We start from the raw sequence: 23,614 nt of genomic DNA, 5'->3' as shown, positions 1-23,614 counted from the left end.
CCCCCACTGTAGCTGCCTATTTAAGCATAGCCCCATTTCCCCACACCCCGCGGACCTCGGCTCATTTCGCTCGGCTGCTAATGAAACTAAGTCTGGGATATATCTTTCTCTTGTGTATTTTCCAAACTATTTCTCTTCCACATACTTACATCAACACATTGTTCAAAGATTCATAGTAATCATTCATCATGTCTGGTCCCGGTGTTGGTTTCGAGTACCCACCTCTTGAGGTCAAGTGGCTGCAGCGCGATGTCCTGCTTTTCGCCAACACCATCGGCGCTACCGCTGATGAGCTTCACTTCCTCTACGTACGTCACCAACTTGTCCAGAAACTTAGCTGCAACTGACAAATGACAGGAGTTCCATCCCAATTTTGCCGTATTCCCTACCTACCCGGTCATCCTTCGTAAGTCTCGCTACCTCACCCGCGGTCCAATCATTAAACCAGCAAAGCCTTCAAGAAGGACTCTCAAGAAGTAGTCGACTACTACAAGGCCAGCAAAGCCGTTCAGATTCCTGATATCCCCAAACTCGACTACACGCGCGTTGTCGACGGCCAGCGCAAGATCGAATTCCTGAAGCCCCTCCCAACTACGTCTGACGGCCGCAAATTTGAAGCCCGCCAGAAGGTCATCGGCGTCTACGACAAGGGCCGCCCGGGCACAGTTCTCGAGACCCAGACTGACCTTGTCGACACTGAGTCCGGCGAGGTGTACGCCCGCGTTATCGGCAGTGGCTTCTTCATCGGCCAGGGCAATTGGGGTGGTCCAAAGGGTCCTGCTACGCAAAACTATCCTCCGCCAAAAGATACGGCCCCTGATGCCACGATGGAGGTTCAAACCACCGCCGAGACGGCGATGCTATACAGGTTGAATGGTGACTACAACCCGCTCCATGCTGATCCTGAGCCCGGGAAGAAGATGGGCTTCGGGGGTACAATTATACACGGGCTGTATTCGTGGAACTCAACAGCTCATGCACTGTTGAAGAAGCTAGGCGGTGGTGATCCTGCCAACATCAAGGAGTACCAGGCGAGGTTTGCCAGTCCTGTGAGGCCGTGCGATAAGCTGATCACGCACGCGTGGGTTACCGGGAAGGAGCAGGGCGGGTGGTCGGAGGTGAGATTCATAACGCAGGTCGAGGGTGGTAAGGTTGTTCTGAGTAACGGATTGGCTTTGATGAAGGTTACTAGTCAGGGTAAGAGTAAGCTGTAGACTTCTTCTTATTAGTTTTCTATACAGAAAACCGATGGTTGTTGAATCGTGGGATAAGGCATGTAAGAGCAAGAGGATGGTTGCAAGGTGTGAATTTCCGTTATATACAAAAGGGCTACTATCAGCACGAATCGAATCATCGTCTGGAAGTCACTGGCTACAAAACTGGCCGGCAACTTCCCCATCCTCCCCTAGTTGTTATTCTTGTTTCATGATATATCATATCCACATCGCTTCTCATTTCTCAGAGCCATCTCCAACCTTGACTGTGCCGACCTAGCTTGGACAGATCATGTTACAGTCCATGAATGTCGGAGCATTCGTTTAGTCGACACGCTCAAGAGGGAAGTCCTTGGGGCCGTCATAGGCCTGGACATCGCCGGTAGGGGTATCACCCTTGACGGTCTTAATATCCTTGTTATGGATGAGGTGAGAGCCCTTAGTGAAGCTGTTGGGCGAGACCTGGACGGATACGGTGAGAGTCAGGCCCTCGTCGCTGCGGACGACGTCAAAGGTTCGTGAAGAAGGAAGGCAGGTGCCAGCCTTGACCTCGCCAAGCTCGCCGGGGCCAGCGCCAGGGACCTTGGCGGTGCAGTCGTAGCCCTCAGTGTCCATAGTTCCGGGCTGGATGACATTGAAAGAGTAGCTATGAGTTTGGTCAGTGGCATGTTCACAGAAGGTTTTTGACGGCGATATGAGGACACATACTCGCACAGGGCGCTGTGAGGGGTGCAGCTGGCGGTGAAGTCGCGGACGTTGAAGACAGCATCGGCGGTAGCACCAGTAGCGGCGGCAGTGGCCAGGACGACAGCGAAGAACTTCATCTTGATGGTTGAAAGTTTGTGGGTAGAGGCTTGAGTTTGGTTGGGTAATTTGTGAAGTAATGCAGGACTGATGAATGAGAGAGTTGATGTTTCAAAAGAATAGCCATGGCCCTTTTATATACGTCAATGATCATGTGGATCCGGTACTTCAATGGGCCTGCGGGTCCGGCAATTATAATGATCTTCACAAAAACCTCGTATTATCTCGGGCGGTGAAGCGGGCCGGTCAATGCAACGGCTCTTTGACCCATTGGTATTTCTAGACCTATTTGTCCCACAGGTGAACTACTAGGATTCGTAGCAAAATATACGAGAATTCGACGACAGAGAAATTCGGTGAGCAGACGCTTAGTGGCGATTTACGTGTAGCTTGATGAGAAAGTTCAACTAAGAATGGACATCTATGTGGATAGATAGTAGATCAGATCGTCAACCTCTTTGATCTCATGTACTCGTAGTCGCTCATCGCCGTGCGGACATAGGTTTCCAGCCTGTCGCCAGCTGTCTCTCCAAACTCTTCCCGCCACTTCGCCGCCTCAACGTCAATATCAACATTACCAGCAACTTTGCCCAGATCGACCTTGTCGCTGGAGTTTAGTGAGCCCAACATGTACTGTACGATGGGAGGCTGACTATCGGTGACCTCTTTGGGAGCTTTCTCCCATTCGAATTGCAGCTTGTTAGGGTCCAGTCCAGCAAGCCTAGCGTACTTCAGCATCAACTCCGGAGAGGTCATCATGTCGTCGGCATCTATAACAAGCGGCTCTTCGCCTCCATTGCTTTGCTGAGCCTCGTAAAATTCTAGAAGTTTCCTAGGCCAGAAGAGGGACGTCTCGATGAGATTAAGTTCTTTGATCTTTCGCTTGAAGCCTTCATGCCTCACCGCACGGAACAGTGAAGGAATCGATACAGCCGGGTGTCGGATGAGAAATGTCGGTCTGAAGGTCCTTAAGAAGTCATCAGAAAGTATAGTCTTGTTCAGCGATGATCGTGTGGTCGATAGGCCAGCCGGATAACCCTTCAAGACCTGTGGCTCCCCGACTGTAGCCCATTCTCCGTAAATGTGCTGGGACTCAAAGAATGGATGATTAAGCAACAAAGCGTGCTCTTTGAACATGACTTTGTCTCCCTCTACTTCTGCATTCTTGATGTATTCTAGAAGATTATTGAAACACTTTTGCTCCATGTCCTCAATGCTTTTCTTCTCCTCGGCTGACCACTCCTTCATAAGATTCTTATGCGCGTCGGTGCGCAGGTTCATAGCCTGTAGCCAGAAGTAGCCATCATTCCAGGTCGGGCGAGCACCCTGTCCCTCGATATTGAGGATGCGCATGAGAAGATGAGAAGCTGTTCGTGGGCCAGTCACAAAAATATAGCGTGCATCCGGCCTGGGAGGCGTTGTTTGTTCTGCAGTCTGTGACATTGAATCTGGGTCTTTGTTCAAGTTTAATTTGAAAGAGTAGAGGGATGGCTTCCTGGACAACAGCTGATCACTGATCATTGTAATCCTCTTTATCCGGAACGCTCGGAGACTTTAGGCTACAAGTGCTTACCTCTCATTATGACGATCCTTCTAACTACCAAGCAACAGTGTCAGGTGGATGTCAGAGAATTGTCCTCTAAGTCTTATAGCGCCAAGTTAAAATATCCTGAGTGCTGGTCTAAGATTCTGTCAGGTAACCAAATTACTTCGTCTCTTGTACTCTTAAAAGGCCAATTCCCCTGACACCCTGACGAGTGTTGTTTGCTTATGCAATATTATGTCAGTACACAAGTACTTATGCAAGTATGAGATGTCCCAAAATACCCCACAGCTACTGTGGAGCATATTCCGTCCTTTGCGCTATTTTTATCTCCTCCAAGTAATCATATCTATTCTTTCCAACGGGGAATTGCTGAAGTTAATACGCTGCAGCCCACCATGTTGTGTGACTTCTGCGCTCAAATACCTTTGGACCCTGAAATCCTTAACAAGCGCGATCATAGCAAGTACCCACTCGGTCCAATTGCTCGAGTCAAGGACAGCTCATGTGCTTTCTGTCGCATCGTTAGTAAAACTCTTTCTGAGGGTAGTTTGGTGACCGGTATCAGAGATGAAACTGGATTAACTTGGATGCCAGGACTCTTTGGTCGTCTCTGCTTTTCGCCGTGACATGCCGAAAATGATACCTGGATTTGCTTCAGATCCCGCGTACAGCCATCGGCTGAACGTTTTTCAATATTTGATACAATGTTCATTGAGCCAGAGACAGCACCTACAGTGGAAACGTCTCGAATGCTCAACTGGGTCTCTTCCTGTGAACGTTTACATGGCTCGACGTGCGCCTTGACGACGGATGTAGCCTTTGACAAGGCTTTTCGTACCCTTGAGGTCCTTCGGTTACTGGATGTTCAAACTAACTGCCTTGTTGAGACTACCAGTCTCGAAAAATATGTTGCCTTGAGCTATGTCTGGGGCTCAGTCTCAAGCTTCCGCCTAACTACGATAAACCGACAAGCACTTCTAATTGAAGGCTCCTTAGAAAAGGTCGTTGAGTCGCTTTACAATAAATGATGCTATGGTATTAACCAGACGTCTTGGTTGTCGATATCTTTGGGTAGATGCCCTATGCTTGTTACAGAATGACACCGAAGATTTGGAGCTGGGTGTTAACTCTATGGATCTTTATACGAGAGGGCCTGGTTGACAGTCGTCGCTGCCTCTGGCAATGACGCTAATGCGGGTTTGCCCGGGGTCAAGGAAGGTACACGAAACACCCGTCAGAATACAGGCGAGATATACCCTGGTGTCGAGGTGGGTATTGTAAAAGGTTTGGATACTTTGCTTAAGAAGTCGGTCTACAACACAAGAGCATGGACGTATTATTTACATCTTACTAAAGTAAAACGCGACAGCTAAGCTAACATGTTTCAGATTCCAAGAACAAGTACTATCAAGACGAGTTCTTTACTTCGTCGATGATAAAGTAATCTACCGCTGTCGCGCAGCGGAACAGGCCGAGCATCTTTCAGACAAACTATCGCAGGATCGCCCTCCATCTGAATCCTGGGGATCCCTCCTTCCAGAGGCCTTGAAGATGACGGAACCGATATTTGATATTACTTTCCAAGCTATTCTTGGACAGGATGGACAGCACAGATGGGATGGAAAGGCTGTGTTGATATAAACAGCCCATTCCATCACGCCGACGAATACACCAACTACCGGCTGCAGAAAAAGACTTGGATCGTCTGGTACAATAGAAGCCCCTCTGGCATTACTAATCTTGTTTGGGACCCAGCTGCCAACCCTTCATTTCCTATCAAAGACATGGAATATAAGGGGTATCGGACCAGAAGTACCTTCGCAGATGGCAGACATGTTCCCTTGCAGGCTCATACAAGGCGTATTTTACCTACTGAACAAATTTCCTTTTCTCGAGATGTGCCATCTTACCCTCTATTGCAGTTCTGGACGCTCTCCTTGGTGTACCACACGTCTGGTATTAGTAGTTCTACAGGCCACGGTTACCTTGAAGATCTGAACCAGAAGAAATGTGGGTTCATATTTCTGGATGTGTACGAAGGAAGGCTTTATCCACATTTTCAGGAAATTGAAGTGGTCCTCCTGTCTGAAGCATATTCGCATGCGATCTTGGATAAAAAGCCAGATCTTTGCGAACCATATTCCTTTAAGCATGCAAGGTACAATCCTAACGACAGAATGACTCGGCACCCTCTCCGTTGGTCATCTTACTATATTATGCTTCTTGAATAGCAGGGAGGAATTGCTGAACGGCGTGGTCTGGGTCTACTCCACCAAAATGCTGTTAACTTGAGTTAGCCCCTGGTCCAATTTGGAAGGAGATCTTTCTAGCGTAGAAATGCAGCTACAGCTGGACAGTATTTTGAGAGTCAAATCTTAATTGCTATACTAAGTGGCGTTTTAAATCTCTGTTGCATTAGTACTTTCTCTCCTATAATGTTGTGTAAAATCATACTCGATACTCGAGACTTTCTAGATAACTGTCAGTAACTGTGCTTTATAGATAACAAACGACCTTTACTGTCACTTACCAAGAGAAATTCCCTCATATCATTCTCATCTTTTTGCAAGTCTCTCAGAATATTAAAGAACTTGTCTGTCTCCAAGACTGTAACAGGATCCGAAGTCGCCACACGATTCAGGTTCTTCATCGATCTTGGATCAACGTATCTCAGAAAGATATCACGTCTGATCTGAGCATACTTTTCCAGGATATCCTCTCCGGCTAAGCCCTTAGCATATCCAATGAAGCAGTCAGCCAATCCTCCGACGTCAAGCACAGCTGTCATGCAACCATAGCCACCCATGGGGTTATTGATGTGAGCAGCATCGCCTGCGAGTAAAATTCGGCCAACTTTGAACTGATCTGCGCAGCGATTGTGGATGTTGTATAGATTTGTCTGTTCGATCCGGTATTGGTCAGGTTCGGGATGACCTGGAAGCATCGCTTTGAGGTGCACAGGTCGACGGTTCAAGTATTCTTCATCCGTCAATCCTGTGACTCGATCTCCGTAAGTAACACGCCATAATCCCCCTTTGCCTCTGCGGGCGATAAGACCCCAGTGTTCTGGGTCAATCATATAGTTTCCTCCATCCCAGTTATGCTTCTCAAATCCATCATAATAGACCTGCTCCCAGTCAATCTTGATATTATTTGCAACGCAATATGGGTAAACTTACATTTTGGACGACGAATCGATATGGCAAGGTCTCTCCCGGCCAATTTCTCCCGAACAACGATCGTCTTACAATGCTTGAGGCGCCATCACATCCGATGATGTAATCAGCCTCGAACTTGGCTTTCGTTGTAGTTTCTCCATCTTTTATATCGACGTCAACCCAAGCGCTCTTCTCATCCTGGCCAACATTCGTCACTGCATGGTCGAATTTGACCTCAATCAACCCACTGTATTTTTCAACACAGTGTTGATATAGGATCTGGATAATTTGACCCAGTGGCAAAATAGTCATTCGATCGGGATGATCTTCGACTAGTGAGAGATCAAGACTTATGAGCATTTCACTGTCTGAGACGCGTCTCCAGCAGATGCTTGGGAATTTTGCAATGCTGGCTTTTCGTATGTCCTCGAGAACACCTGCGCGTCGAAACACGCGCGTGGCTGGGACGCCATACTGGGTTGCCCGCAGTCGTGTGTCGAGATGTGGCCAGGATTCAAGTACAACAGTGGGAATGTTTTGTTGCGCAAGCAGGATGGCTAAAAGTAACCCTGATGGACCAGCACCCACGATGATTATCTATCACGATGTTAGTTATCTATTTAAGTGGTAGATGAGCAATCACCTACTGTCTCGAACGGCAGCCTTGATGAACCTTGAGCCATGGTTAATAACTCGGGATGATTTCCGATCTTGCGAAGTCTGGCTTGCTCAACCAAGTACCTACGTCAAGCTATTATAAGAATTTAGCAGACCCATTGACCTGAAGCCCCCGAATCTTCCGACCCCAGTTGCCGATCTCCGAATGGTCTAGACGCGGGGTTCGAAAGTGGAAAGTGTGGCACACGGAATCCACTTCGCTATCGGCTGTGCGAAGCGGCAACAGACCGGGAATACAGCTGACTGATGACGCTGAAGAATCGGGTAGCTAAATATTCCGAGTCCGGTCGAGTTGACCTCGGTTAGACTCACTGATCCAACACCTTACATAGGTACGTACCTGACCAAAAATAGAACGACCAGCCCGCTTTCGCTTAACGTCCCGCAAATGGCTTAGGTCTCATTCGGAGACCGATGCCCCGTCCAAAACTGCATAAGCAAAGATGTGATTCAATTGAAGTTGAATTCATGTTCGGATTGTTATCATCCGCACTCCAGTTCGTCGACAACTAAGTCATTCGGTACAGTCGGACCCATTACATCAATATTCCGATATTCATGCAAGGAACATTCTAATTTTACCTCACTCAAGAGGCAATCGCCGATTCTCATGACGTCAATACCAAATTACACAAAACTACCCTACAATGACCTCGAGAAACAGCGATGATCCAGCGACCGAAGCTGGACGACAGCCAAAGTCATTAGCGAAGGCATGCATATTGTGTCGGACAAAGAAGGTCCGCTGCGATGCGGCACGACCACAATGTAGCAATTGCCGAACCCAAAGTCGCGAATGTGTTTATCACATTGAAATACCTCGAAAACGGTACGCAATTGATCGTCCGTCGGCCTGGTCGCGCTGACCAAGATGTCTGTAGACCCACATTTTCCCAGATCACCAGATTGCAACGCGACGCGTCTGCTCTGAAGGCGTTTATCGTGACTCTCAAACGTAGTGGCCCGCAAGAACGTGAACAATTACTGTTATCTGCCGTTGATGATGACGGGAACATTAAGTTACCAGCGTTGGCGGACAAAAGCCCGTCCAAGCAAACTCAACATTCCTCAATAGGCACTCCGTCGCGACGCGTCGAAGACCCGGCGATCGTATCTGATGATGAGCTCGACATCGCAAATTTCGTGTCTATTGACGATGCTGGTGAGACGAATAGCTTTGGCCCTTCATCTGCACTGCATAATCCAGCTGGAATTAGTCCGAACAAGACTACACACAGTCGCGCGACACCAATTGAGAATGTCAAGAATAGCTTGATAGCAAACGCTGCTCTGCAAAGACACTTGGAGTATGGACTGCTCAAACATTCCTCCATCGCTGAAGTGCCGATCGAACTGGCGATGCACCTACTCAACCTCCACTGGGATCGTCAACATCACACGTTTCTTCTCACCTATCGACCCGCTGTCATGCGCGATCTGCAATGCTCAGGCCAATACTGCTCTATCTTTATGCTCAACGCCATATTCGCCTGCTGCAGCAAGTTCTCGCCTCGACCCGAGGTACGAGAAGATCCCAATGACCCTTCAAGCGCTGGTCTTCATTTCTTCAACCGATGCGATGAGCTTCTTGCCAAGGATTCTCTTCTGATGCGACCGCATATTACAACCACCATAGGACTTCTTCTACTGGGTTCAACGTACAATGCCCGTGGAGAGACTTCGAAAGGGTGGCTGTATACCGGGTATGCGCTACGAATGGTCTATGATTTGGGTCTACATCTAGATCCTAAGCAGATAACCGATGACCCTGAAGAAATTGAGATCAAGCGACGCGTGTTTTGGGGTGCGTTTGTCTGCGATAAACTGCAGAGTCTCTACATGGGTCGGCCCGTGGCTATAAACCTCTGCGACTCACGCGTGTCACGCGAGTTCCTCGATCTGTACGAAGAGACGGAACCATATCATCTTCCTGTAGTGGCGGCAGAAGCCACTCCCGATTTATCCAAGGGCCTAGGCACAGCAATACCGAGGTACTCCGTATCGACTTTCCAACAATTATGTCTCTTATCTAAGATAATGACTACCATCACCAACCGATTTTATGTGGTTGGGGCTACCTTCTCCAATGCACAGAACAGTCTTCTGAAGATTGAGCAAGCGTTGCAGAAGTGGCGAGAGGACTTGGCTCCTGAGCTTGACTTCCAGCCCTGGCTACCGGAGGGTACACAATCCCAGACTCCAAACATCATGGTCCTGCACAATGTGTACTATTCCCTCATAATCCTTGTTCACCGACCATTTATTTCGGATGGGCATCTTCGCTCAACTGGTACACCTGCACGGTCTTGGGAACAATGCACAAACGCAGCAAAATGTATCACCAGTATCGCATCAGTTTACAAGGCGACATATGGCCTTAGTGGCGCGCCTTATGTTCTGGCATACACGGTTTACGTGGCGTGTACTATACACGTCCGCAACGCGGCTTCACAACACCACAAGGAAGAGCATCTGGATTTGCTAAAAAAGAGTTTGGAATGCTTGGATCAGCTTTGCACTGCGAACCCCGGTGTTGCGAAACCGGCTAATAGTATCAGGCGGTTGATTGAAGCCAACCGCTTGAGCCTGACATCAGGTGAGTCAAGACATGCTTATCGGACTGCACGCGTAGGGTCTGACAGACATTCAGAAGAGGGTAACTCGGCGGCGGATGCAAATATCTCATTTGACCTTGACGCAATTCACAGCACGTTTAATTTTGCCGAATGGCCTTATCCAAACGTGGAGATGACTGCTGGCGATGCAGATTACGGTTTGCCACTGGATCCGTTGTTCGGCTGGATCAATGTGCCGACCCCGTCGATGGATCAAGACACAACTCTGCCGTTTCTGTAGTGAATTCAACATAAGAAAATTGACGGGATGAGCTATAATGTATTGCTTGAAGTTACTTGCATTGATGCATGGCCCTCGCCTGAGCCATAGATTGTTGTCCCCAAGAGATGTCGTGTACAACTAAGCGCGACGCGTTATGGTGTCTTGTCAGGTGTCAGAAGAATTGATCGCCAAGAGACTAAGAAGCGAAATAATCCAGTCACTTTACGCCGGGCTCAGCCCGCGCCTAGACCACTTTATTTTAGTAGTCTAAGCCTGGAAGGACAATTCTTCTGTCACCCAGCTGGAACTCCACCCGGAGACTCACTGTCCGAAAACATGTGGGTCTCGGAGGATGAACTTCCAGGCGTTGATATCACCGCTCGGCAAGGAACAGTATCATGAATTCATAGATATATCAATAGCCATCACTCCATGATCCTCGAGTCCTCAATGAGCTTTCAGTTGCGACATCAATTGAACATCCTCACCAGACTCTCCTGTCTTTGACCTGCAAATCCTTACCCCACTCTCTTACATCATGGCTCCTCTTCCCCAGAAAGTCGGCGTCTTGGTCGTCGGAAGTGGCAACGCTGGTTTCGCAGCAGCTCTTTCCGCCGCTGAGAATGGCGCAAAAGACATCCTCATCATTGACAAGTGCCCCGAAGAATGGGTTGGCGGTAATTCTTACTTTACCGCTGGTGCCTACCGAATCGCACATAACGGTCTTCAAGATTTATTGCCAATCGTCAATAATGTCTCACCTGAGCAAGCCGACAAGATTGACCTGACACCATACACTGCCAAGGACTTTCAAGATGACATAGACAGAGTTTGCATGGGACGTTCGGACCCAGTGCTTGCTAGGGCGCTCGTTGAAAACTCCAATGAAGCAATCAAATGGCTTGCTTCCAACGGCATTCGCTTCCAACTCTCATTCAACCGACAAGCTTACGAAGTTGATGGAAGAATCAAGTTCTGGGGTGGTCTTCATATCAAGACCCAAGATGGAGGCAAAGGTCTCATTGAAGACTACCTCGCCGCGATCAAGAAACGAAACATCCATGTTTCGTGGTCGACAGCGCTCACAGGACTGCAAAAGCGCTCAAAAGATGACAACTACGATGTTGAAGTCTCAATCAATGGACAACAGCGTGTATTCACTGCTGGCGCTGTCATCCTGGCCGCAGGAGGATTTGAGTCTAACCCACAAATGCGAAGTCAATTCATTGGACCTAGCTGGGACATGGCCATGGTTCGTGGAACACCTTACAACACTGGAGAGGTCTTGAATCTAGCGATCCAGAAGTTGGGCGCAAAGGCGGTAGGCAATTGGTCTGGGTGCCATTCCGTTGCTTGGGACGCCAACGCTGACCCAAACACTGGTGACCGAGAAGCTTCCAACGAGTATACGAAATCAGGTTATCCTCTTGGCCTTATGTTGAACGTGGATGGTCAACGATTTGTGGATGAGGGAGTGGACTTGAGGAACTATACTTACGCTAAATTTGGTCGAGCTATTCTGCAGCAACCTGAGCAATTGGCCTTTCAAGTTTGGGATTCTCGAACGATCGACTGGCTCCGAATGGAAGAATATCGCGAGGAACGTGTTGAGCGAATATTCGCCAAGACCATCGACGAGCTTGCTGAGAAGTGTGCTGAGCGCGGTCTTCGAAACAAGGGTGCTTTCGTTGACACAATTCGAGAGTACAATGAAGCTGTATACGCGCACCGTCAAGAAAGCCCCAACGTGAAATGGGACCCTGCCATTCGAGACGGTGTCTCCACCCAGTCCTCCAAGAAGAAGCTAGCTTTGGCAAAGTCGAACTGGGCTTTACCTTTGGATCAGGGCCCTTACATGGCTGTCAAAGTGACGTGTGGCATCACCTTCACCTTTGGTGGTGTCAAGGTCGATCCCGAATCTGCGCAGCTGATCCATGGCTTGAGTGGCGCTCCAGTGCCGAATGTATTTGTCGCAGGCGAAATGGTTGGGGGTTTGTTTTATTCCAATTATCCAGGTGGAAGCGGATTAACGTCTGGTGCAGTCTTCGGAAGGAAAGCTGGTAAGGCCGCTGCAGAGGCTGCTTCAAAAACAGACCAGTCATTCTCGAGCCGTCTGTAGGCACGCTCCAAGCTCAGGTAGCTATGAGTCTAGAGACGAAATAGTTTAGCTGCCCTGTGCCGTCTTGGATAAGGATTTAGTATATATTATTATGGAAAATTGGTTAGCAACATTCAACTTATAAACTTCGATTGACTATTAGAACGGCTATCTATGTCTTCCACTAACATCGCACGTGATTGGTAATGGTGACATGCATGTCATATATGACGAACAAGTATGGTCAATAATCCAATGTTATGGCGTGATAATGTGAGGCATTTCTATGTATGGTTTTTAATGTCGGCTTAGTATCATACACACCATCTTAGAACAGACTTATTGGAAAAGAAGAAAGACCAAGGAAAGCCTCCACGAGATTGTATCACAATGAGAAAGTCAAAAATCAAGTCCGTCGCCATCGTTGGGGCTGGAGCTGCTGGTAAGTAAATTCTCTGCATCGGACCCAATACCATACATATGCTTACACAGTCTGCCTGATAGGTGCTATAACAGCAGCTGCTCTCAAAGCCGAAAGCTATTTTGAGAGGATTCGCGTCTTTGAGCGAAGGGAAACTCCGGGTGGCACTTGGTTAGTACTTGACGTTTAAAGTCGATACACCACTAATATATTTAAGGATTTATGATCCGGACCCAAAAGTCGCGACCACCCATCCTGGAGCTTTGCCGACAGAAATCGATAAACCGCTCGTAATCCCAGACGACTTACCTACCACAGCGGCCCCAAATCAGCAGGAGAGATATGAACATACACCGATCTATCAAAATCTCACGTAAGACGTTACTATAGACCACGATGGCTCAGGTGACTAACTTAGAATAGTACAAATGTTCCTCAAATCGCCATGTCGTTCTCTGATTTGCCCTTCTCTTATGGGCCATTCGTCCCACATTACGTACCTCGTCAGTACATAGAGTCCTACTTCTCAGTCCATAAGACCGATGGATATCTGTCACTCAACACCACAGTAGAAGATATCTCGCAACTGCCCTCGACTTCCAGGAATGACTTGCACTCGTGGAGACTGACGTTGCGCAAGTACGAGCCATTGCGTCAGATTGATATATGGTGGCAGGAGGACTTTGACGCTGTTGTTCTTGCAAACGGGCATCATGCCGTCCCCTGGGTAAGTGCGCATTGTCGAAATTGCAATTACGGTTAAGAGACTGACTCCTTAAGGTCCCTCAAGTTCAAGGCTTAGAAGCATATATGGAAAAGTTTCCGGGCAGGGTGATGCACTCCAAGTTTTATCGCTCTCCTTGGCTATATACCAATAAAAAGGTACTTGTTGTTGGAAACTCAGCTTCGGGTCATGATATTGCTGTTGATCTACTACAAGCCGTTCAGCTTCCACTTTACCAATCACGAAGATCACGTGGAAGACTGGACGGTGATGAACCACCGGCAGGGGTGGAATGGAAGAAAGTCATCAAGGAGTACCGTCTGGATGGAACAATCGTTTTCGAAGATGACAGCGAGCTTACTGACGTTGACCATGTTCTTTACTGTACTGGCTATCTTCCTTCCTACCCGTTTTGGAACTCTGACGCAAACGGGCGCTTGCTATACGACTACAAGAAGAAAAAACTTGTTAATAGTTACTGGCATACCTTCTTTCAAGACATACCAAATTTGGCAGTCGTCGGTATGCCACGAGTCCTTACCTTCAGGAGCTTCGAATACCAAGCCATAGCAATTGCACGGCTCTTCTCAGGGAGGAATGCGATACGTCTACCGTCTAGAGACGAACAGGAAAAGTGGGAAAGTAACAGAGAGAGTCGTTGTATACAAGAAGGCCGCAAATTTCATGAGATCGAATGGGAGAACGGCGAGACATTTAGATGGTTAGATGGGTTCTTCCAGATTGCAGGGTTGGGGACATTGCACGGCGATGGTAGGGTACCGCCAGTCCTGGGGAAAGATCTTATTTGGGCGATAGAGCATGTAAGGAAGTATCCAATACCAGGTAAAGACAAAAGTCATGAGAAAGGAGGGAAACTGGAGTCTGAGGAATCCGAGTGGACGTTAGTTCAAACGTCCAAGAGGGACCCCTTGTTCTTCATCTAAGTAAAGTGGTCAATTTAGACTTAAACGAAGTTACAGGAAGGGGTTAATTTCCTTCAATTCCTATTCGGAGTTCCCTGGTTCTAGTCTTGGTTGCTAAAAAGCAGCAGACCATCTGCTTTTGACCTGCTTTATATCCCACGAAACCCGCCCAGATCTCTCCCTATGGTATATCGAAGACCAATGACCATGAATACTGTTTGCCCAAGGACAAACTCTTGAACAATCCAAAGACGGTGGAACCATGGCGCAGAGAAGAAATTAAAAAGCCTTCTAGGCCACCCGTCTCCCTTGACGGTCTCGATTGCGTCAAGAGGCTATAGAAACTAATCTACATAGGGAGCGAGTTTAAGCTCGATGGCTTCAAACTCGGCCCAGGGAGGACTGCCGCTTGATGTCATGACAAGAGCAGGAGTGTTAATTATCCTACCACGAATCCTATAGAACTTGTCCCAGGTACCAGGAACCGCATAACAAGCGGTGCTATCTGTCATCTCGTCCAAGTGGCATTCACCAGCTGGTGCAGAGCACTTAAGCTTTCGGTCGCGATTTTGTTCACATGTGAGGGGTTCTATTCCAGCCATTTGGCCAGGGGTGCAGAGCGTATTGCTGTTGGGGAAACCATCGCCCCCAAATGAAACACACAGGTATTTCCCCGTGTTGATCTCTCGTACATAGTTGTTGCTGGCTTCGATAGTGAAAGTCAAAATTGGAGGAGAGGGTGTGAACCAGCCGATACTGTTATAGGTAACTGGATCGCCTCGCAGTAACTGGCCGTCGACATCTGAGCCGAGAGCCTTGATATTGAAGGTTGGAATCGGCACAAATGTGTCTTCAGTAGTCGTGGTTGCGTCGGCAGATGTCGTGGCCTCAGCGGTCACAGTGGTCTCGGCAGTTGCAGTAGAGATTGCAGTCTTAGTGGTCTCTATAGCAGTGGAAGCTGAGATCTCAGCAGTAGCGCTTCCTGACTCGGTCACCTCGGTAGAAGTTTTATCGTCGCCTGTAGATGTAAGAGTGATAGACAATTCGACGTAGGTTGTAGTCGTTAGCGCAATGTCAGTACTTATGGTAGACACAGACTCGGTAGATACACTGCCTGGATTGAAATTAGTCAAGACCTTGGTGCCTGATTAGAAAACTTTACTTACTGGGGTCGCTCGATGTTCGACTTCGCGGCTTGCATACGCTTGCGATTGCGATATTAGTGCCAAAGCCCAAAGAGAGAAAAGCAGCGAAACGCATTTTCAAGATAAAAAAGAGTAACAGAGTTGGGCAGGGTAAAAGAATAATGAAATAAGAGGAGAAACAGAGAAACCAGGGATAAATAAAATTCTTCCGTATTCCATATAGGGGTTTCCATTGTTTTTGAGGCTTGGCACTATTGACAATAAGTAAGCTCAGCTGTGCCAATAGTGCAGTTGATAGTTCTCTATTGCGGTCTAGAATGCTAGAGCATTGACAAATTAGTTCACTTGGCATCTTGTTAATTTTAGCACCTATGCGCTAAGGAAATATCATCAAGGCTAAGAGGAGGGTACATGATGCAAATAGGCGGCGCTCAACTGCATTCCAACTTCCAGGTAAATATTAGCAATGCTAATAATAGAAGTCAGGTTCTGTACAGGCAAGGGAGTACCCCGGAGTCATAGCGCTTGAAACGTGTAATTCTTGATGGAAACCTTATCTTCAGAGCGGAGGAGAAAATGATGAGAGTATATAGACTATAGCATCTATGTCACGAGACTAAAAGTGCATGTTCCGCAGGCCCACTTGGACCAAAGGGGTCTTATTCTGTTTGGCTTAGTTCATTGTCAGTTAGGCCCTTACCTTGGGCGAAGTGAGGGCGGTTTACCTAACCCTGTGGTTCGCTCAAAAATGGCCTACCTTTACCCTTTCGCGTTCGACCATCGATACAGGCCTGTCTGATAGGGCAAATGTCTCCCGGTTGGCGTGGTACAGGGATGATTGTACATGTGACTGACAGCAGTGAGCATCCTACTACTAAAAGCGGCGTTTCTTGAGTAAGAGTCATTTATACAAGATAAGACAGCCCTGAACTAACGGAGAGGACTGCACAGAAAGAGATAACATATGTGGAAGCGTGATCTATTGAGAATTGTCATGTCCAGCCAACCACCCCGCTTACTGAACCTTCCCTCTAGAGTCAACAGGCCATATCTCCTCAATAATCCCTTTTCGGTGAGCGTAGTAGTAGTCGTGCAAATTGACAGTCGGATCAATATGGCTAGGGATCATCTCTACCCTGTCGCCTACCTTAAGTGACGGCGTTCCTTCTTCCCAGCTCAACGAGCCATGCTCATCGCCCAACTGGTTGTATCTGTATCTTTGATCTTTGCATTCAGAAAGACCACTATCGGTTGTCAAAGACTTGAGACCCGTGTCGATCGTAACCTGTCTTTCTCCCTGCTTACTCACAACAGTCGCGAGAAGTGACAGGCTGTGTGAATAATATGTCCCTATGGCATTGCGGTAGTCTGCATCCATAAAGATAAATGACCCAGGTTGCAGCTCTGTCACGCCTGGTACCGTCGCACAGAAATCGGCCGTGCCGGTGCCTCCAGTCGTGACAACTCCAATATCGAAACCCTCTCCCTGTAGGGCTTTGGCAGTCTCTGTGAGTATCCTCATTGATTCGAGGCACTGCTTCTTTCGATCCTCAAAGTCGTGAAGATGTTGCAGATGACCCTCATAGCCTTGCAGGCCGATAAGACGCAGGTGCTTAAGAGTCGCAATATGATGCGCCAGAGTGGGAGCTCCTTCGGGCTTGACACCAGTTCGATGCAGCCCGACATCCAAATCAATTAGCACAGATATAGGGTCCTCAATACCTGACTTTGCCAACGCGTCGTCAATCGCTGTGGCAGCATCTGTATCGTCCACAACTATCCTGAGACCCCGATATTTTCTAAAAAGTTCCACCAATCTTCGAACCTTGGTCGGTCCAACAATCTCACAAGTGATGAGGAGGTCTGTGAACCCGGCTGCAGCGATGGCTTCAGCTTCACTCATCTTGGCCACACATCCACCTTTCGCCCCAGCAGCGACAAGCTTCTGTGCAAGGATAGCGCTTTTGGTGGTCTTCAAATGCGGCCGAATGTTTCGCCCAGTCGGAAGGAGTCGATCCATGAGCTTCTTGATGTTGGCTTCCATGACATCAAGGTCGACAATCATGGAAGGAGTATCGAGGTCATCGAGGCTGTCGCCCACTTTAGGTGAGTACATGTCGGCAGTATGAGTCGATTGATTGTCTGTGGTTGGTGAGGAGCTCAGTAGATTATGATATTGAGTTGTATTTTGAGTGAACGTGATTAGATACGCATCGGTGTTACTTCTACTCTCCGGTCTTGAGTCCCACTAACTGGGATCGACACTCTTTGAGGTAACGTAGTAAATTGCGAAGCACAGTGCGCCATTTCCCCTCTTTTGATTTTGGAGTGTCGATCTTCCCTGCTTATCAAAGCGATCTATGCTGCCCCGCTCACAGAAACCAGCGAAATTCGGGGACAGATGGACCGTCTCGCAAACGCTGTGTGGGCACATCGGCCGCTGTAGTCTTCCTCCCCGCTTTGCGGTTCCTGCGCGTGTTATCAAACACCATGAATCCACCTAAAAGACCCGCAATAAGGCATCCACAAGCCCCAAAACAGGCTGTTGTGATAAGAGCCGTTGGATACTTGGGCTTCTCATTTTCGCGAAAGATGTTGCTTGATACGAGGCCCATCAAATTCGCTAAAGGGACACCCACTGATGTCAGGACCACACGGCGTCCCTCGTGGGCTATGTTGTTATTATACCAAGTGGATAGGAGGACCGATGGGGCAGAAGTACCCCAGACCATCATGAAGCATGCATAGTAGGCCAATTGGATTTGTGCCTGGACGTCGGGAATGGCAGCGTAGATGATGAAGCCGATGAAAGTGAATGCAAAACCCAGCATAATAAATGGGAAACGTATGCGCAAAAAGTCGGAGCTGAAGGCCAAGATCAGCAGCATCACGGCACCACCAACATTAGGCGCGACTATCTCAAATTGTCAGTAAGATCAAGTAAAAGAGATAATGATGGGCTTACCAGTGTAAAGATTTGTCTTGATAGTCCCATACCCCAGGCGCTCGATAATTTGCGGCATAAAAAGAGCCACTGATTGAATTGGCACACCCAAGCAAATCTCTATCATGAGGAAGCAGTACGTTGTCAGCTGCTTGAAGATCTTGATAGAGTCCTTGAAGTTGAACTTTTCCTGAACTACCGAAGAAGAATCGACTTGCATTCGATGGAAGGCCAATGCCTTTTCTTCTTCCCCCAAGAATTTGGCCTCGCTAGCTGAACGGGGAAGATACCAAAATGCGAAGGTAGAGAAAAGTACAGAGGCTGCACCCTCGATGATAAAAAGATACCTCCAGACAAACATTTCAGACTCTATCTGAAATACGCCAAATGACAAGAGACCGCTCTGCAATCATTAGAATATGATGTTTGGAATGAAGGAAAGCGACTCACAAAGGCGTTGGCAATATTGGAAGCCGCATAAAAGAGAGCGAGGCGACGTGCTAGCTCACCGCGTCTGTAGAATGTTGTAAGATAATAGATGACAAGCGGAAAGAAACCTGACTCCGCCATGCCTAGAAAGAACCTCAGTGCGAAGAGACCGCCGAAGTTCTGCACGGAAGCAGCCAACAGGGTCATTGACCCAAAGGTGAACATGAGAATAGGGAGGACTCTGGCCGCGCCATACTTTTTGCCGATGATCGCCGTAGGAGGAGCGAAAATGACATACGGAACGAAGAAGATTGACACCAGTAGGTTGTACTGTCCAGGTTTAAAATTGAGATCTGAGAGTCGCATTAGTTCTCGCTGCGTAGACGGGAGAAAATGTTGTACCATCGCTTAGCCCAGCAGTTTGGGCATTTCCAAGATTGCCTTTATCTAGTGCATTGAACAGATCTGGCCACAGGTTAGAAGAGTTAATGGGTATTTCGTGATAGGCGTACACATGATAGCCAAGACTGGCATCAAACGAACATCGAACTTGCGACAAAGCTGACGTTCCGCAATGTGGTCAACGACTCGAGCAGTTTCCCCTTCAGAGACATCGGGAAGAGTGTCGTCAATAAAGTCATCATCTTTATGATCTTTCGAGTCCATTTTATCCATAGGTGACGAATGTGTGGAAGCGGACAGAGTGCAGAGAATAGAGATTGTTCACTGAGTTGAGTGCTTTTCAAGGTCTAATAATGAAGTCTTTCAATTAAAATCCATCTGCGGGGAAGCGATTCTGAGGTTACATGAGTCGAGTAATGATAGGATTGAATGGTTACAGACAAGATATGCTATCAATTGCAGACACTGTACATATCATGTATCGAGATAACACTGACAAGGAACCCTGCAATCTGGGGGTGGGCCACTTCTCACACAGTGCCATGCTACGAGAAACTTGGTTATCTCCCTGTCTCCGCAGTAAAAGGCCACAGTGTAACTGTAACGTGGAACGACGATCCCCCAATCAGCCGAGGCCCCGAAAATACCATCGCATGACCGGTGTCGGCAGCCAGACCCAGAACAGCGGATAATAGATAAAGTTCCGTCGTAAAAAAGTGCACGATATCACAGTTGATAAACTGCGATAAAAAGGAACGTTTTTATTTATTTTATTTTATCAGCGGACAAAGCTCCTCGCTACCCAGTATTCAATCCTCACAGTAGCTCCCAATGAGTAACGAACCTCCATATCCCCTCCACGCGTCAGTGGTCGGCCGGATAGACCCGGAATATGCCGAGTTTTATAACAAACACATCATCGATAAGCAGCAAGTCCATCTTCAACCCATAGAGGCATCGCGATCCAGTGGTGTTCTTATTCCAGGCAGCGGCCCACTGCAACCTGTCGCCAGCACAGTAGACTACAAAGTCAAGCGCAGCGAAAGCGAAGGACCTGACGTGAGCGTCCGATGCTTCACGCCCAACGGTGAGAAGCCAGCAGCTGGATGGCCAGTGTGTGTTTACTATCATGGCGGCGGCTGGGTCCTCGGCACAATCGATACTGAGAATGTGATTGCATCGCATTTATGCGCGCGGGGTAGATGTGTAGTTGTTGCGGTGGATTACAGGCTCGCACCTGAGAATCCTTTCCCTGCTGCTGTGCATGATTCTTGGGAGGCTGTATTGTGGGTCATGAATGAAGGAAAACAACTTCTCGACCTGGACACGTCGAAATTGGCGACAGGTGAGCTTCAGTCCTCATATGGAAAATGCGGGTAAAACTAATCTTATTTTCCCAGGCGGATCATCAGCTGGGGCTAATCTGGCAGCTGTCATTTGCCAACGCGCTGCAGACCGCGGATTCCCTGAGTTTACCCTACAACTTCTCTCTGTTCCAGTCATGGACAACACAGCTGATACGACCAATAACACGTCATGGAACGAAAATCAGAATTCACCGGCACTTCCCGCTTCCAAAATGCTCTGGTACAGAAACCACTATCTTCCCAATAAAGAAAACTGGTCCCATCCTGAAGCTAGCCCACTATTTTGGAATGGCGACTTCTCCAAATTGCCACCCGCTTGTTTCGTCGTCGGTGAGCTGGATGTTTTGCGTACCGAAGGTGAGCAATTTGCGGCAAAGTTACGTACTGCAGGCGTCAAGGTCGACTTTAGTGTAATGAAGGGTCAGCCACACCCGTTCATTGCTATGGATGCAGTTCTGGAGGCGGGGTCGAGGGCGATTACGATATTCTGCGAGGCACTCTACAAAACTATGTATGGCAGTTAGTCCTGCATAGCCTACAATACCCCTTACGACAGGGCTGAGTTGCTTGATCAATAGAGCTTCCAAACAGAGTACTACTAGTTTGAACTGTAACGGGGCTACGGCAGCAAGTTGACTTGTATCTACGATCATTTCCTGCCATTGTTGAGAACACCTTATGTGTACTGCCCCTGAGTTAGCCGGGTTCCCCAGGTAATAACGTATCCGGTGGTTGGTTGGTAGCGTCTTCTTGGAAGTAAGCAGTGATGTACGTGAAGTTCCAGAACGACCTGGGGATTCAGTCCTGGACCAATATCCGGAAGACAGGCTGAACCTAGCATGCTGAAACCAACAACTTATTGGCTTTCAAGAAAACTGCCTTGAGCTTTACGGATAACACGGCATGATTGAATGCCCGGTTAAGCAATATCGGATGAGGCGCAGCACCACTTTCGAATTCTCATTGAATAGTGAATCCTCTCTAGGTGCTGCGTCAGCTTCGTCTAGAGCTTGAAGCAGCCGTTGGTGGGCTCGTATCCATTGGCAATGGCTGTTTCGTGCCACGCCATAATTATCCAGATGTCCTCCCTTCGGGCCGCTTTGAGGCTTGCCATGGACAAGTGAGGACTAGTCAGGGTGGTGGGTACGGCACCAAAATGCCGATTTACGCATTGACCAATCCCGTTGAGAGGCTTGTGTACTAGAACTTCGTATACTTGAAATTCGAACGACAACACGTCGTAAGCCGTCTGACAATATAAAAAGACTGGTCAGGTGCTCTTCGTACCTGTCGGTGTCAACACTACTCTTCAACATCAGACAAAATTACTCCCAATCAATTCATCCTTTACCACCACCACTCTCCCAACATATAACATCCACCTTCAAAATGAAGCTGAACTTCCTCCTCGCCGCTGCTTTCGTTGCCGCCCCTGTTCTGGCCGCTTCGACCACTACCACCACCCAGTATGGTCGCCGCTTTTCTATTAAAGACTTACATACTAACAAGAGACAGCACATCTACTGCTACTGCCAAGGCTTCCTCAAAGTCTTCCAAGGCCGCCGCTGCCCCCACTATGGGCGCTGATATGCTTGGAGTTGCTGGAGTCGCTGGTGTCCTCGCTGCCATGGCTCTCTAGACCTTTTCCTTTAAGCTACTGTACAATTCTTCTGTCTATATCTCTTGTGGAGTTTAGAGAATCATATTACACAACCAGATAGTCTATAATCTAATACTATCATTACTCTATCTATAACAGTTGCCAGATTACCATCTACCCCTGCAGAGGTACTTGTAATTGGATAATAGCGCTGAGTAAACACTTAAAGTTAAGAAGAGGATCATCCAAAAAAAGCGCAACCATCTTCCGCATTACAACCTCCTTCATCTTGTGCCTTGCTTGATGTACCAGTTCCCAAAGCCCACAGGCCTGAGATATATATGATAGCTTCGCATAATCTCTTGCGATAGAGAAACCCAAACACTCGCAGAGATCAACACGACAAGTCAAACTACAGTCAATGGTCTGCTTTCTATGTTATGACATATCGCATACTATGAAGAATGATAGACTTCTGATTATAGGACAATTAGCAGAGTTTATGCAGAGGGACTAAATGAGATCATAGGCGAAGTAGGCCGAGGGATAGTGTTTATTCCTCTAGTTACAATCTGTAAGCTGTTTCTCATAGATACTAATGAATCTTAAATACGCAATATGTAGTCTAAAACTTTCACTCACGCTTCTTTCGACGAACTCGGAAGCGAGGCTTCAGCCCAGCAACCTGAGATGCCACACGCCATAAGTTTTGTGGCGGTGGGGCTAGCGGCAGAATATCATAGTTAAAGATCAAGTATGCCAGTAGAATCTTAAGCTCTGTTGAAGCAAAGAAACGGCCCGGACACGCATACCGACCGTGGCCGAATGGCGTATACTCGGGACTGGTTGTGACCCAGCTGTGCCTGGTCCTTCTTCCTGAAGATTTCTCCGACTTCCCATCACCTATCTCGCTGGATCGAAATGGATTATAGTCGTTCGGATTAGGGCAGATCTCCTCGTCGTGATGCATACCGTAACCAGGAACGTCCTGAATAGTGCCATAAGGGAGATGCAACCCAGTGGGAGTGGTGATACCATCTAGTTGAACCACTTTGCGAACAACTGTGATGAAGTTGCCGTTGTTCAATCGCTGAGACTCGCGCATAGCGGAATCTAATTTCGTCATATCGGCAACGGCACACCTACTCCAACACCCGCCATGGTGGGCGAAGACCTCGGTGATCTCACGCACAAGCTCGTCAATATGTTCTGGTTTCTTGGTGATATTATGAAGAGCATTCATAATGACGAGGGAGCTAGTGTGGATGCTGGAGAAATTATCTATCATCAGACGACGAGCAAGTGCGTAGGGTTGGGAATGTT

The 23,614-nt window shown here is 47.9% G+C and overlaps 13 protein-coding genes across 13 annotated transcripts; 6 read left to right on the top strand and 7 right to left on the bottom strand.

Annotated features, from left to right (window-relative positions):
• Positions 1 to 188: 188 nt before the first annotated feature.
• On the top strand, positions 189 to 1,214 carry FIESC28_01160 (uncharacterized protein; the record flags this gene model as incomplete). Its single annotated transcript, XM_031155311.1, has 3 exons — positions 189 to 308; positions 358 to 406; positions 454 to 1,214. The coding sequence occupies 3 exons, from the start codon at positions 189 to 191 to the stop codon at positions 1,212 to 1,214; spliced, it is 930 nt and encodes a 309-aa protein (XP_031020723.1).
• A 324-nt stretch (positions 1,215 to 1,538) lies between these two features.
• FIESC28_01159 (uncharacterized protein) lies at positions 1,539 to 2,038 on the bottom strand (the record flags this gene model as incomplete). Its single annotated transcript, XM_031155310.1, has 2 exons — positions 1,539 to 1,860; positions 1,923 to 2,038. The coding sequence occupies 2 exons, from the start codon at positions 2,036 to 2,038 to the stop codon at positions 1,539 to 1,541; spliced, it is 438 nt and encodes a 145-aa protein (XP_031020722.1).
• Positions 2,039 to 2,459: 421 nt separating this feature from the next.
• On the bottom strand, positions 2,460 to 3,539 carry FIESC28_01158 (uncharacterized protein; the record flags this gene model as incomplete). Its single annotated transcript, XM_031155309.1, has 1 exon — positions 2,460 to 3,539. One exon carries the CDS (start codon positions 3,537 to 3,539, stop codon positions 2,460 to 2,462), a length of 1,080 nt encoding a protein of 359 aa, XP_031020721.1.
• Positions 3,540 to 5,979: 2,440 nt separating this feature from the next.
• On the bottom strand, positions 5,980 to 7,405 carry FIESC28_01157 (uncharacterized protein; the record flags this gene model as incomplete). The annotated part of the gene is made up of 4 exons (XM_031155308.1): positions 5,980 to 5,994; positions 6,095 to 6,691; positions 6,744 to 7,319; positions 7,370 to 7,405. 4 exons carry the CDS (start codon positions 7,403 to 7,405, stop codon positions 5,980 to 5,982), a joined length of 1,224 nt encoding a protein of 407 aa, XP_031020720.1.
• A 745-nt stretch (positions 7,406 to 8,150) lies between these two features.
• FIESC28_01156 (uncharacterized protein) lies at positions 8,151 to 10,256 on the top strand (the record flags this gene model as incomplete). Its single annotated transcript, XM_031155307.1, has 1 exon — positions 8,151 to 10,256. The coding sequence occupies one exon, from the start codon at positions 8,151 to 8,153 to the stop codon at positions 10,254 to 10,256; it is 2,106 nt and encodes a 701-aa protein (XP_031020719.1).
• Positions 10,257 to 10,776: 520 nt separating this feature from the next.
• FIESC28_01155 (uncharacterized protein) lies at positions 10,777 to 12,357 on the top strand (the record flags this gene model as incomplete). Its single annotated transcript, XM_031155306.1, has 1 exon — positions 10,777 to 12,357. The coding sequence occupies one exon, from the start codon at positions 10,777 to 10,779 to the stop codon at positions 12,355 to 12,357; it is 1,581 nt and encodes a 526-aa protein (XP_031020718.1).
• Positions 12,358 to 12,726: 369 nt separating this feature from the next.
• FIESC28_01154 (uncharacterized protein) lies at positions 12,727 to 14,425 on the top strand (the record flags this gene model as incomplete). The annotated part of the gene is made up of 5 exons (XM_031155305.1): positions 12,727 to 12,778; positions 12,829 to 12,928; positions 12,975 to 13,130; positions 13,181 to 13,484; positions 13,538 to 14,425. The coding sequence occupies 5 exons, from the start codon at positions 12,727 to 12,729 to the stop codon at positions 14,423 to 14,425; spliced, it is 1,500 nt and encodes a 499-aa protein (XP_031020717.1).
• A 323-nt stretch (positions 14,426 to 14,748) lies between these two features.
• Positions 14,749 to 15,664, bottom strand: FIESC28_01153 (uncharacterized protein; the record flags this gene model as incomplete). The annotated part of the gene is made up of 2 exons (XM_031155304.1): positions 14,749 to 15,518; positions 15,571 to 15,664. 2 exons carry the CDS (start codon positions 15,662 to 15,664, stop codon positions 14,749 to 14,751), a joined length of 864 nt encoding a protein of 287 aa, XP_031020716.1.
• A 900-nt stretch (positions 15,665 to 16,564) lies between these two features.
• On the bottom strand, positions 16,565 to 17,665 carry FIESC28_01152 (uncharacterized protein; the record flags this gene model as incomplete). The annotated part of the gene is made up of 1 exon (XM_031155303.1): positions 16,565 to 17,665. One exon carries the CDS (start codon positions 17,663 to 17,665, stop codon positions 16,565 to 16,567), a length of 1,101 nt encoding a protein of 366 aa, XP_031020715.1.
• A 256-nt stretch (positions 17,666 to 17,921) lies between these two features.
• On the bottom strand, positions 17,922 to 19,588 carry FIESC28_01151 (uncharacterized protein; the record flags this gene model as incomplete). Its single annotated transcript, XM_031155302.1, has 5 exons — positions 17,922 to 18,463; positions 18,515 to 18,896; positions 18,944 to 19,275; positions 19,325 to 19,387; positions 19,435 to 19,588. The coding sequence occupies 5 exons, from the start codon at positions 19,586 to 19,588 to the stop codon at positions 17,922 to 17,924; spliced, it is 1,473 nt and encodes a 490-aa protein (XP_031020714.1).
• A 567-nt stretch (positions 19,589 to 20,155) lies between these two features.
• Positions 20,156 to 21,215, top strand: FIESC28_01150 (uncharacterized protein; the record flags this gene model as incomplete). The annotated part of the gene is made up of 2 exons (XM_031155301.1): positions 20,156 to 20,669; positions 20,725 to 21,215. 2 exons carry the CDS (start codon positions 20,156 to 20,158, stop codon positions 21,213 to 21,215), a joined length of 1,005 nt encoding a protein of 334 aa, XP_031020713.1.
• An 865-nt stretch (positions 21,216 to 22,080) lies between these two features.
• Positions 22,081 to 22,330, top strand: FIESC28_01149 (uncharacterized protein; the record flags this gene model as incomplete). Its single annotated transcript, XM_031155300.1, has 2 exons — positions 22,081 to 22,157; positions 22,207 to 22,330. The coding sequence occupies 2 exons, from the start codon at positions 22,081 to 22,083 to the stop codon at positions 22,328 to 22,330; spliced, it is 201 nt and encodes a 66-aa protein (XP_031020712.1).
• A 595-nt stretch (positions 22,331 to 22,925) lies between these two features.
• Positions 22,926 to 23,534, bottom strand: FIESC28_01148 (uncharacterized protein; the record flags this gene model as incomplete). Its single annotated transcript, XM_031155299.1, has 1 exon — positions 22,926 to 23,534. One exon carries the CDS (start codon positions 23,532 to 23,534, stop codon positions 22,926 to 22,928), a length of 609 nt encoding a protein of 202 aa, XP_031020711.1.
• Positions 23,535 to 23,614: the final 80 nt, after the last annotated feature.

This window comes from Fusarium coffeatum (assembly GCF_003316985.1).
Source record: "Fusarium coffeatum strain FIESC_28 chromosome Unknown BRIP53273_contig_32, whole genome shotgun sequence".
Classification (NCBI taxonomy): domain Eukaryota; kingdom Fungi; phylum Ascomycota; class Sordariomycetes; order Hypocreales; family Nectriaceae; genus Fusarium; species Fusarium coffeatum.
The sequence above is the reverse complement of the archived record's forward strand: the minus strand, read 5'-3'. Positions and strand labels throughout refer to the sequence as shown.